General features: G+C 36.5%; 1 protein-coding gene across 1 annotated transcript in view; it reads right to left on the reverse strand.

Annotated features, from left to right (window-relative positions):
• AspRS (aspartyl-tRNA synthetase) overlaps positions 1-9,834 on the reverse strand; it is a 54,220-nt gene extending 44,386 nt beyond the window's left edge. Inside the window, exon 1 of the mRNA XM_083136454.1 lies at positions 9,816-9,834. Within this exon, the coding sequence (XP_082992580.1) occupies positions 9,816-9,819 (4 nt within the window). The 5' untranslated portion in view covers positions 9,820-9,834. The remainder of the gene's footprint in view (positions 1-9,815) is intronic.
• Between the last annotated feature and the right edge of the window lie 4,768 nt (positions 9,835-14,602).

Here is a 14,602-nt window from a genome sequence, read left to right on the forward strand (position 1 = left end):
ATGTCACAGATTTTTCTAAATTTGATGAGTGTTCCCTGCCACCACAAGAAGCATTTTACAGCAAAATCAGAGGATCTGGAATCACTGATGAAGATTATCACCATGCCAAATTGATGTGGAAGAGTTTAAAATGCAAGACATTTGGTGATTATCACATGGCTTATTTGAAACTTGATGTGACCATCTCAGCTGATATAATACAGACATTCAGAAAATCTTCCATGCAAAATTATGGACTGGACCCAGTGTATTTTTACAGTGCCCCGGGCCTAGCATGGGCCGCAACGTTTTTGAACACCAAAAAGCAATTGGATCTGATCCACGATCAAGATAAGTATCTGTTTATGGAGGAATGTATAAGAGGAGGGATGGTGCAATGTTCCCAGAGATATGCCAGAGCAAATAACAAGCATATGCCTGATTATGATGCAACACGGCCATCAAATTATATACTTTATGTGGATGCAAACAACCTCTATGGTCACGCCATGATGCAAAAACTGCCATATGCAGGGCTTGAATGGGTTGAAGATTTTAATATTGAGGATCTTCAGAATTTTGATGACAGTGAATATGGCCTCTTCTTAGAGGTTGATCAGATATTTCCAGATCATTTGCACAACAAATTTTCTGATCTGTCCCCAATTCCCGAGGTTAAGTGCTCACCTGGTTCTAAACAGAGGAAGCTCATGATGACTCTGGAGCCGAAACAGGGTTATGTCATATATTATAAAAACCTCCAGTTCCTGATGAAACATGGTGTTCAAGTGACCAAAGTTGGAAAAGTCTTAAGGTTCAGGCACTCAGAATGGTTGAAACCTTATATTGATACAAACACAGAGCTTCGAACATCTGCAATGAGCCAATTTGATAAGAGCTTGTTTAAATTGATGGTGAATTCAGTATATGGCAAAACAATTGAAAATGTCAGAAAACATACCGATGTTAAAATAATTACTGACCCCAGCCGGAGCAAAAAATTGGTTGCAAAGCCCAACTTCAATTACAGAAGAATTTATGATGAGCACATGGCACTTTTCAACATGATGAAAACAAAGATTAAGTTTGATAAACCTATTTATGTAGGGGCTGTGATATTGGAATTGTCCAAATTACATATGTTAACATTGTATTATGATGTACTGAAACCTTTTTATGGTGATCGTGTAAAATTATTGTACATGGATACTGATAGTTTTATTCTTGATATTCAAACAGAAGATGTTTATCAAGATATGTCACAGCCTGAATTGTTTCAATACTTTGATACCAGTGAACATACAAGAATTCAACCCCACAACAAAAAGGTGCCTGGCAAGTTAAAAGATGAGACACTTGGCGATGTTATTGTGGAATTTGCTGGGTTAAGTGCCAAGATGTACAGTTTTAAAACATGTAGTGCTGTTGTCAAAAAGGCCAAGGGCATTGGCAGAGTTACTGTGGAAAAAGAGCTTGTATTTGAAGATTATAAAAATTGCATCAAATCACAGAATTCAATTAGAACATCAGAAAATAGAATTCAGAGTGAGAATCACTTATTGACTTCAAATATTGTAACAAAAGTGGCTCTGGACCCACATGATGATAAGAGATGCATTTTATCATGCGGCATGCATACTCTACCTTGGGGGCATTGTGATTTGAAAAATGGGAAACAATGCCCAATTACAGAGCATGATTTGAAATAAATAAACATGCCTATGAACTTATTTGGGTTCAAAAAACAGGCTATTATGGACCTGCCAACACCACAAGCCTCTCCTGATTTACAATCTGTAATGTCTAAACTGAGTGGCTTGTTAATTATTCATCTGAACAGCATATTTACAGATAATGATGAAGAAACAGGCAAAACATTGTACATATTTAACAATAATTTAAATCATTACCAATTACCTGTAGGTGGTCAATTGCAATTTATTACAACCCCTGAGGGTGATGTCAAGATTTCAGTAGGGAGAAATATTTATAGAATTAAGCACTCAAACATGATTTCTGGCACTGTATATACTGTTTCTGCTGGTGACTGCTTATATATTGAGGTCCCTGGATCCTATGACAAGCTTATACCCTTTTTTATAGAATTAAGAATCAGATACTCTATAATAAATAACCAGTAAAAGAAAATGCCTAATGATATATTTGGCCATACAAGACATGAAGATCACAGTGATGAGATTCTGATGCTTGATGTCAGAGTCAAGAAATTAAGAAGTGATTTGCAAGCTTTACAAACCACACTCAATGCCAGTCTTCAATTAGAAATTACAAATTTGCAATCACAATGCATGGACCCTCTTCTTAAAATTGATTCTGAACTCAAAGTGCTGCTTCAGAAATATACTGATCTGGCAACATTAGATAATTTTCAAAGTTTAGAAGAAGCTGTAGCAGCTCTTCAAGCCAAATTTAAGACCCAGGCTAACAACTCTGAGCAATTGAAACAACAATTGGAAGAGCAGATAAATAATGTCCAGGCACAGCTCCAAACAATTGTCAAAAGCATAAAATCACAGGAAGATTTTGATCTAGTGATTTCCACTCTAAAAGAACAGATTCAATCACTCCAGATACCTAATCTGGACCCTCTGAACAATGCCATAGCCGAGGTTAAAGAAAAAATTGAGACACTTGAAAATTTTATGAACAACTTGCCATCTTCTGATGCTTTGAATGCAATAACTCGGAGTGTTGCCAACATTAAGCTGCAACTTGAAACATATGAAGATTTTGGAAAAATTCAAAGTACCATAACCCATCTTGAAGGTACAATAGCAGCAGTGCAAAGTGATTTGGCAAATGTACAAGAAACTCGCCTGCCCGGTATTGTAGACACCCTTGTCAGTGTCCAGCACCAAATTACAAAGCTTGAAAACCTCAACACTGAATCTGAACTATCTCATTTTCATCACTTGATCGATGATATCCAAACAAAACTTGAAATTTTACAACAATCTACACCCACTCAGGCAGATATAGCCCTGCTCCAAAATGCTATGCAAAATGTGGCTCATGCTTCTGAATTAAATAATGTGAAATTGGCACTTGAATCTTTGCAAAATACAGTATCAAATCTTCCTACATCACAGGAACTTAAAAATATAAAGAGGGCAGTGAATAGGATATTGAAATCAGAAGATATCAAGAATATCCAGACAGAGATCAAACAACTCACACAGACAGTGGCCACTCTACCAACCAATCAACATATTAATGAACTGCATGCCCTGTTTGAGGATATCAGAAGACAGGTCCATGATCTTACTGCTCAAAATTCAAAATTGGCAGTTGTTGAAAATTTGCAGCAAATTGTAGCCAATATCAAGCAACAGCTAGGGACCATGGAATCCAATCAAGCAAATGCTCTGTCTGTTTTTGCCACCCAGCTTCAAGAGATTGTGCAACAATACAAGAAACTTGTTGTGGACATAAAGATCAAGCCAGGCCATGATGATGTTGTTAGGACCATCAATGAGCACCTTGAATCTGTAACAAGCAGATTGCTTACAGCAGAAAAAGAAATAACAGGCATAATCGAGAATCCAAAACATACAGTAATTCTTGAATTGTACAGCATCCCCAACAAAGAATATGATTCACCATTTACACCAGGTGGCAAAATATATATGCTGTCCCCTGCACAATTTTATTACCAGTTTTTTGTTGGGGGCACACTGAGACCAATCAAGATCAAATATTGGCTTCAGCCACAGGCACACCACTACCCTACCTTATCAATAACAAATGCTGACAACAAAGTGAAAATCACCAGTGTAGAGTTAGAGGATTTTACAGATCCCAATACATTAGAAACAGCCTATACTGAAGATGATGGCTCTCTGGAATTTAAAATACAAATAGGGGACAAATTATATTTAGAAAATCCTGTAGTATCAGCTGCTGAACACCCCATAGTTGCAATATTCTTGTTTACATATTATGTCTAGACAAATTATTGTTGATGAATTACACAGACAAGCCAGACATAATTATAAGAGACTCCCAGTAGTCACAAAGGGGCATAGATGATTTATGGCAGAGCGACTTGATTGAAATGGCAACTGGACAGTTGAAAAACTTAGACAAAATCAACAAGGGCTACAAGTATCTACTCACTGTGATAGACACATTTTCAAAATTTGCCTGGGCTGTGCCACTCAAATCCAAGACTGGAACATGTGTTACAGAAGCCATCAGGACAATCATCAATCATTCAGGAAGATCACCGCGCTATTTGCAAACAGATAATGGCAAAGAATTTTATAATTCTGTGTTCCAACAATTTATTAAAAGCCAGGCAATAAAACATTACTCGAGTTACAGTGATCTCAAAGCCTCAATTGTAGAGAGATTCAACAGAACCCTAAAAAATCTTATGTATAAACAATTTACCCTGCAAGGTAATTATAAATGGCTTAATATTCTTCCAGAACTTCTACATAAATATAACAACTCTGTCCATTCCACAATCAACATGAAACCCTCTGAAGTAACTCCATCTGATGAGCAAAAATTGATCAGGACTGTTTATTATCCTAAATACCAGCCAACAACAAGAAAGGCCAAATACAAGATTGGTGATCAAGTAAGAATTAGCAAATATAAGCATTTATTCAAAAGAGGCTTTACAAGAAACTGGAGCACCGAATTATTTACAGTGGTTCAAGTTAAACCCGGGGCCCTTAACACATATATAATAAAAGATCACCGAGGAGAAATTCTCAAAGGCAGGTTCTATGAACAAGAGCTCAGCAAAACTAAACAGCCTGACACATATCTCATAGAAAAAATTATCCGCAGAAAAGGCAACAAGTTATTTGTCAAATGGCTGGGTCATCCGGAAAACAGCTGGATCGATGCAGACAAAGTGATAATATGAGCACCTGGGATGTTATAAAAAGGCTGCCAGAACCTGAACAGCAGAATAAGATAAATGGAGTGCTGCTGCCTGATAATATTAGGTGTCTTATTGTTGGGCCATCTGCTTGTGGTAAAACTACACTAATGGTTGATAATTTTTTATTGGCACCCAACTGGTTAGACTGGAAAAACAGGCACTTGTATGTCTTCTCTAAGAGCTTGGAACAATTAAAATATCAGCAGCTGATGAAGCTATATGATGGATTGGATATAGCCACTTTTGAACCAGATGTTAAGCCACTTGATGAATGTCTCGATAATTCTGTTGTTGTGTTTGATGACATTATACTGGATAATCAAAACAAGGTTAGAAATTTCTTTACACAGGGCCGGCACAAAAACATCGATTGCTTCTACCTGGCACAGACTTTTTCAAAAATTCCGAAGCAGTTGATCCGAGACAACAGCAATTTTATATGTGTGTTTCATCAGGATCATACCAACCTCAAACACATACACGATGAATATGTAGGTGGGGACTTGAGCTACAATGATTTTTCCAAGTTTTGCAGTAGATGCTGGAACCAGGACAGTTATGGGTTTGTCACAATTGATATGACAAGATCACCTAATACTGGAAAATACAGAAATAAAATCAACGATTTTCTAGACGTTGAGACATAAATAAACAACCATGAAACGACCAGTCATTGATGATCTTAAGTTAAGAGATTATCTTGTAAAAAGATTTAAGGGATGGAAATCAGAGAACCGTGGAATTTATGAAAAACACAAACAAACAGAACAGCCTGTCATTGATGCTATTAATAATTTAGGTAAGAATATCAAAACTGTTACAGAGCAAAATCAAAATTTGATCACAGAGCTTGTACCTGTAGCTGCTAGGAACATATTAGATTATCCATTCACCCCACTTTCCAGTATTCATACACCTAGTCCTGTTGCTCCTAGAAGAATTGAAGCTACACAGGATCCTATTGAATTGGGTCTTCTTGCTCAAAAATATTTAACCACACCTAAAGACAACAAAGATGAGGTTTTTGGCTTATATGCTGACACAGAGCTTGATGGCAGCATCATACATAGAATTGGCAATTTCAGAGTAACATTTATGGGAGATGATATAATTGTTTATTCAGAATCTCGTCTCGGAGAAAAAGGTGCTTTTGTTAAGTACCCCGGCACACCTGGATTGTGGGAACTGATGACTAGGAAAAGGCCTGGCAGCTATACAGATCAAGATTATGAACATTACAAAGAAATATTAATAAAATCAGATGCTCTATACCAGAACAATGATCCCACACAAAAAAGAGTCAAGTCTAGCAGTGGAGCAAAATACAACAATTTAATCAAGCCCATATGGTCACAGATCAAGACTGGCAGTGGAATCAAACAATACAACACCCTGCCTAAAGAATTTGTGTGGGTTGATGATGTCAGGAAACTTGTAGATAGGTTATTGGTGATAGCCGGGGAGGAAAATGCTGGCAACCACAATTTTTACAATGAAAAGGTTGGAATTATGGACATGATAAGCACCAAATTGTCTAATTTTATAGTGAATGACCCTAAGGGGATTGGATATCTCATAAAAATTATTAATACTCTACCACCCAAATTTTGGAATGTCTCTGAGGGTCGGGGCCTGGTTAATGACATTATAAACAAGCTGCCATTTGAACTACACATTCCAGGCTATCAGTATTGTGGTCCAGGTACAAAATTGGACCATAGATTAAACAGAGGTGATCCTGGTGTTAATCCCCTAGATGCTGCTTGCAGAGACCATGACATAGCATACAACACACATACCGACCTTGACAAGAGACATGTTGCAGACAAGAAATTAGAAGAGGCTGCATTTGGCAGATTTGTAAGCAAAAATGCTTCTTTAAGTGAAAAAATAGCAGCATTGGGAACCACCATAGCTATGAGCACCAAACAAAAACTGGGGTGGGGGTTGTGAATATGTATATAATAAACCTACAATGAAGGCAAAGGGTGTTATGTATCAAATACCTTATGCAGGTCTCAAATCTCTTAAAACTATTGACAGTCTCTTGACCAAAAAGCAGCGCAAGAAAAAAAGCTCTTGTCTTGCAAAGGGACATGGTATGAAATTGTTGCTTAGTACCCCCCAATTAAAAAAATTACAACAATCAAGAAAAAAATTGCATACAGGGGGTTTCATATTTACCATCCCTGCCATCTTAGCTGCTCTCGGGGCTGTTGGGAGCTTGGCTGGGGGATCAGCTGCCATAGCAAAAACAGTAATAGATGCCAAGAAGAATAGGGCAGAATTAGATGAGCAGAGGCGCCATAACCTGGCCATGGAGAAAAAAGGCAAAGGTGTTAAGAGAGCCATGAATAAGTTTAAAAAAAACAAGAGCCGCTTACAAACCAAGATATTGAAGCTTTAATCAAGCCATTGGGTATTAAAAATTTTAGGGGTGTGTACATGTCTGATTCTTTACCAGAACAACCACTCAACAAAGAGTGTGGCATTGTTAATTTGGATAAGTACAAAAATCAGGGCACTCACTGGATTTGTTATCTTAAATATTTAAACAATGAGGCATTTGTGTTTGATTCATTTGGAGGTGTTCCACCTGAAAATTTAATAAAATATCTAAAATCAGCTAATCTTTATTACAATAATGCCCGTGTTCAAAACTTCAAAGATGTTAATTGCGGACATTTGTGTTTATCCGTTCTTAGATATATGTCTCAAATAAATAAACCATCAATTGAAGATTTTCAAAAAGCCTTGTGGTATCTGAAACATCATGGGGGTATTCCATCTCACCAGCCAAAATTCAATATTGAAACTCAAATTACATGATGACATAGTGTATCCCAAAACAATAGCTCTCAGAGCATTTTACGGCATGTACTTGATACCTAATATTACACACCACAACAACACAATTGCAGTAGGGGATCAAAATATTGTCATCACTCCAGGGCAGTATAATCTGTCCACTCTAAATGCTCAATTACCCAGAGGTGTAGTGTTAAGTCAAAATTCTGTCACTCACAGAGTAGAGATTGTATCTGCTACGGAAACAGTGGATCTGGGTACTATAGGAGAGCTGTTAGGCTTTGAGAACAACACAAAACTTGAACCAGCCATCAAACACACTGCTATCAATATACCTAAATTCTTAGCCATAGAGACACTGAATATTCACTGTAATGTGGCCGAGGGTATGATCACCAAATCAAATGGCATAGGCACTCACAAACAAACCGGCATCATTGCAACATTCAAACCTAATTCCGAATTCATGGAGCCAATCATCTACAATCCATCCCCAACATTATATTTTCCTGTGTGCCATAATAGAATAGATTACATTGAATTGATGGTCACTAATGAAAAAGAAGAATTAGTTGATTTTGCTGGAGCCACAACAACTGCAATCATAGAGATTAATATTTAAATAAAAATACATACAATGGAAAATATTGAGAGTTATGAGCTACAATCATTCCCTCCAAACAGGAGGACATTTGCAAATTTAAATCAACCCAACACAGAAATAGAGGTTGATCTTGATGTAGGGGACGGCTTTATACACCCCCACAGAGCAGATCTATACATCAAATTTGATGTTGTAAAGCTCGATGGAACAGATTATCCGGCAAATTCGAACATAAGACTTGTAGATAATTTTGTGCCGCATCTCTTCTCTGAAATTGAGATCAGAAAGCATGGCGTTGTTATAAACAGAATAGATTATCCCGGTATTACCTCCACAGCTTTAGCCACACTAAAATTATCCAAAACCGAGGCTTCTTACTACAAAATAGGCGGATTTGAAGCTGGTGATAAAATATTATCTAAAAATCATACTGTATTGTTCCCCATGCGCCTGTTGCCAGGATTCTTCTCGGATTACAAAGAAATTATGTGGAAGGGTGGTTTAAGAATTACATTTAGAAGAGCTGCAAATGATAACAATGCTTTGATGAGGTACAGCACATTAAACCCTACAGGAGAAGCTCTGCCTAATACCCTACCTGATGAGGGCAAGTGCATTATTCAGACTATGGAGTTAAGAATCCCGGTTGTTGAATATGAGGCCAGTTACGCTCTTAAATACAAAGCTGATATAGTAAAAAATCCCCAGATTCCTCTGCAATTTTACACATATCAATGCGTACAGAAGGTTGCCACTGGTTCTTATTATGAATTTGATGCAACAAATTCATTCTCCAGTATTCAATTTGACATGCCCGATTTTGTAGTAGTATTGTTTCAGACTGGGAGACACAATAATCAGGAAAAAAATTCAAGTAGATTTGATAACTGCAACATCAAGAACATATATCTTAAAAATGGTAGAAACGAGGTTTTTCCTAGAGAAAATTATAATTTAGACATTTCCAAGGATGATTTTCTTAAATTATATGAAGCTTTTTCTTCCTTCAAGCGCGTCACTACTGGCAATACTGACCTGTACTACACACCAGATGAATTCAAGGAACGGAGACCCATGTTTGTCATCAACACTTCAAAAAGAAAACAAGTTGTGGTTAATGACAGAACAAACATTAAAATTATCTGTGAATTCCACGAGGCATTACCTGAAGACACCATATGCAGTGTCATTCTCATAGGTGAAAAATCATATATTTATGATGTGAGAAATGAGAGAGTCACAGAGCAGTTCTAGAAGCACGATTCAGGGTTTCCCCCATGGCGCAGTGGTAGCATCATTGCCTTGTAATCAAGAGGTCCCGGGTTCGATACCCGGTGGAGGCACAAGTAGTTTGGATCCCACTTTAAAACTGTAGGGCCAGTCCCGATTAGCCTTACTGTGCATAAAATGGACTTAAAACAGCAACTCGAACTAGAAACACGATTTAAATACAAAAACCCTTTAGATATAAAACAATACTTTACCGTCAGAAAATATATTACCTACCCATTTTATAGCTTACGAGCAGAAAAGCTTTTACCTACTAACACAGCACATTTGCCATTGCAATTATTCTGTTGCGACAAGATCAAACCTTTGCATGACAATATCCGAGAAGGCATTTCCTCAATATGATGGATGGTCCCTGAAAGAGTACATAGTGTAGATAAGAATTTCTCTTTGAGTTCCATGACAAAATGACATGTAATTTCCCTCGGAAAATGCACAATAGAGGTAATATCAACAGATATAATCTAATGACGATGAATAATATGTTATTCCTCTCTGAAAAGACGCAATATAGATTATATCTGTTGGCATACAACCCCCGGCCATGCATAATTAATTGTTGGCCGAAACATGGGACTGATCAAAAGATTGGAAAAAGCATGCAATGTTTATTTGACCTCCATTCTATTGTATTGATTATGCAGTTTTGCCCCATATTGTTGAGCTCCCAGATAACAAAACTCTGGCGATTCTTAATAGAGAATAGAGAATTTTTTACCAAATTTAAGATCTGGGAGCTATCAACAGAGCAAAATCTCACGTATGGAATGCCACATCTCTCAGGACTCGAACCCAAAGCCCCTTGTTTACAAAACAACAATATTAACATTTTGCCATCAGATTTTATGAGGACTCAAACCCGAACCTTTTGATTACAAGGCAATGCACCACACTCCACTCGGTCTCAGAACCCAATAGATATCAATTCAAGATTCCTGGGATTTTGACAGAAAAACATACTATAAGCTTAATTTCTGGTATAGCCAAAAATTGACAAGCTTATGTACAAAAATCTGGATAATGCAATTTTTGTAAGTATACACAAATCAATCTGAGGAAGCTCGTACTTTCTGAAAAATTCCCGAGGGCATTTTTTACAAAAATCTTGAATTATAAGAGCTCCACACTTGAGCAAAAACTCATATGGGCATGTTGACCAAGTTTTAAGTATGGCCAAAGCTGCTGGAGAGGAGTTCGTACTTTCTCGCACCGTCCATAGCATAAAACCCACTACTTTCGAAACTAAAATTATCAAACATCGACTGTATGTGCCACTCTTGTTTTCCGTGAACAACACACACATGACTCGGCGTGCAGTTTATATAACACAGCACGTTATTAATTATAGAAATATGAAAGAAATTTGCTCTTTCAAATTAATTTTCACACATTCCGCAACATGGTTTACGATCGCGGGAAAAGAAATTGTTTTCTCACTTTTAAACACCTTCTCACTATAGAAGAAAGAAACCACGCATATATGAATAAAACCAATAAATAAAATTACATAGTATTTTAAAAACTTGTTTACTTACATTTCCACACAATGGAAGAACTACAACTACCAGCTGATTGACTTCAGACGTCCATTTTTTAACAAATGAAAAGCAAGCACAGATCGCAAGTGTGCACCGCTCGTGTGCTGCGTCCTCTGGTCTTGTACAGTGTCTCTCAAAAGTTTTAGGACAACGACATTTTAAACTAGGCAACCCAATTTACACAAGCCGTTGGTGGGTTGCGTGCAGAGTTAGGCTCAATTTCAGGGTTGCCACGTGCACAATAGATATTTATAAAATACGCGAAAGAAATATAAACAATTATTATTGTATAAAATTATTAAAAATGTCACTATTATATCGCAAATGACAAAATTCTTTCTGAAAGAAAAAAATAGGTTTCTAGTATTTCATCGCTGATGAGTCTACAGTAAGGAAAAGAGGTGAGAGGAAACGAAAGGTTACAAAGGAGAGGAGAAAGAGAAAGCGAAAGGAGAAGAGGAAAGGTAGAGGAGAGAAGAAAGATAGGATAGACGAGGAGAGGAGATGTAGTGAGGAGAATGGAAAAAGATTCGAGGAGAGATGAGGAAAAAGAACAAAGAAGAGAAAAGAGGAGGAAAACGAGAGGAGAGGAGGAGACGAGAAGAGGGAAGTGGAGAGTAGAGTAAAGGAGAGAAAAAGAGAAGAACGAAAAAAAAGATTGCAGTGGAGTCGGAAATCTAAGACAGGAAAGGAGATAAGAGGAGTGGAGAAGAGTGGGATGAAGATAAGATGCGAGAAAAGTAGGGAAGGCGATATGAGATAAAAGCAGAACAGAAAGAGGGGAGAGAAGAAGGAGAAGGAACTGGAGAGAAGAGGTAGTTGCAGAAAATATCGTCTGAGCGTCAAGAATGGATGCACTGGTAAAATTATCGACATGAAACATTCAATAACATTTTGAAATGTATTGGAGAATATATTAGATCGGTGCGAAATGCCTTTTGGCTGAGTTCAGAGCAAATTAAAATCTTCCATGTAAGATCTTTGATTTTACCTGCGATTACACCACTAAAGAAATGAACGTAATTTTTAATATTTATAAGAATTATTCAATTTTTCTCGACTTCTCGGTTCGTTGAAATTGAGATTTTGTAATTCATTATTTCACTTCCCCCCATCGTTAATTCCAAACTGAATCATTCCGTTTCACCAAGACCATCTTGAGGTTCAGGCCACAGCGCTCAGTCAAGACGTCATCATCTGGAGGCGATCTTCTTAACTCTGTAAACCCTTTGTCGTACTTTTATCGTAAATTAAGGTACATTTATTTCTTTTATGATGTTAAATTTTGAAATTTACCCTCCCGATGAATATAGTTAGAAGAAAATAGTAGAATATTGAATATTTACACCAAAATTCAGGAAGTCACTATTTCCATCACAAAAATTCCTACCATAGAACAAAGAAAGAGTTGAAAACCGTTAGAAATTTCCTGGCTGAAACAAATTAAACATTGTATTTCTTTGAAAAATATTATCCGGAATATTTGTCAGCTACAGTAAGACTCGTTACAGTTTTTGTATTAACTTTTGCATGTAAAAATCAATGGATTAAATCAAAACCCCGCATGTTCGGTTGACAGTGAACTTGCCAAGATACCTAATCAATTAAATCCAAAATTAATCAACCAGATAATGCATATATTCTGTGTAGCTATACAATCTCAATACAAAAACTTAATTTCTATAACCTCTCAGCAAATGCGAAAGTAATTGGTGCAAGGGCAATGTTACATTTCTGGGAATGAAGACTAAACCTAAATCACTTGTCACATTGTAAATTCAACCCTTTTGACTTAGTATTCATTTGGAATATTTCCTACCCTGTGTTTACACTCTGTTAATAAAATTGTTAGTGAATTATGAAACATTATCACTGATTTAATAATCAAAATTACGAACATCGATGCTTCACAAAGACAAAATATAAAATAACAATTCACATGAAGTAATTTTATAAAATTTGCTACACTTGTAGTTCATATTAACATAGCTAGGTAATAAAATGCTTTCTGTGTAAAAACATTTATGTTGAAACATAAGTAATATAAATCTTGGATATTACACACGAATATTTCATCGAAGTTCTTGTTACACATCGTACCCTTGTATTTGAAATCAAAGCATATCTTCTTCCATTAGCCTCCGATTAGCCTAAAGAAGCATAAAAGCGGAGTAAAATAAGAATGTAAATAAACACATGTATCGATTTGGCCCAGTTGTATAACTTTCTTTCATTAAGCATATTTTGAAACTGAACAATTATGTAAATTATATGAATATTTTATCGAATGCTTGCATAACATTTACACTAACAAACTGCTTTGGTAGATATGACCGTAATATTTTAAACGTTGACTAAATCTTGAAACTAATTATTTTGCAATCATAAGCAACAACGCATCTTAAATGTTAATCTTAACGTTGTAATTCAGGGTAAATTATTTGATATTTCTAAAAAAACTTGTTGACAAAAGATAGAACTTGACCAAATCTAAGAGTATATTAGATGCCTATTCCGGACACATGAAATCTTTACATCATAAACTATTTCTATTATTTATTTATGAGGATAAAACCTTTGTTACTTAACTTCTACTTTTCGTAGGGACCGAATCACATTGAATTGCACTACACATTTCTCATTTTCAGCAACATCTTGAAGAAATGTGAACGTTACTCTTACCTTTTTCATCATAATTGCCCTGCAATTGAGCACACAACACTTATACACCATACCTTTTGTACATTTAAGCATATTTACACATCATGTAAACTCGAATATAGTTCATAAATTTTCGTTACAATTCCATATTCACTAAAAAGGTCCAACATTGATTCCCAAGAAACAACTCAAACATGGCGGCTATCTCGCCACCAGTTGCTGACGCTTAGTCACGTGACCAGAGCAAGCGATCAGGCTTTCAGATAGAGAAGGTAATGGTTTCACACGGCGTGGACAATGGACACAATGGGATATGTCTAAAACTTTTGCCACCGGAAGGGTTTGAACCTACGACCACCAGATTGACAATCCTGAACGGTAGCCACTACCCTACAAGTTTTCGCTCCTTAAGCCAGGTAGAAGGAGCTGACCAATGTGAAATGTAGATGTAACTCTCCTGCATGTAACGTGCAAACAAGTATTGTTTGCAACAAAGAAAACGAAAGTAGTACGACTCGGCGAAAACATTTAATGGAGAATTGCACATGGCGAGAACTTTTCATTCGATATTTGCGGAGGTATCCTTGCATTGAACTCAAGTGGGAAAAGGGGTAAAATTAGCATGTCCTGAATTGCCACACATATAAATAGTTATTTCATTAATATTTGTCAATGTCTTTGAAGCAGTACACAATTATCGTTAGAGTATCATAATTCACGATCTTATATATAAAAATATCCCGTTGAACGTGTGCCAATTCATTTATTTGTTTATTTTTTTTAATATAAATTTCATATGCAGAA

Source organism: Lepisma saccharinum, chromosome 1 (assembly GCF_977018435.1).
Source record: "Lepisma saccharinum chromosome 1, izLepSacc3.1, whole genome shotgun sequence".
Classification (NCBI taxonomy): Eukaryota; Metazoa; Arthropoda; class Insecta; order Zygentoma; family Lepismatidae; genus Lepisma; species Lepisma saccharinum.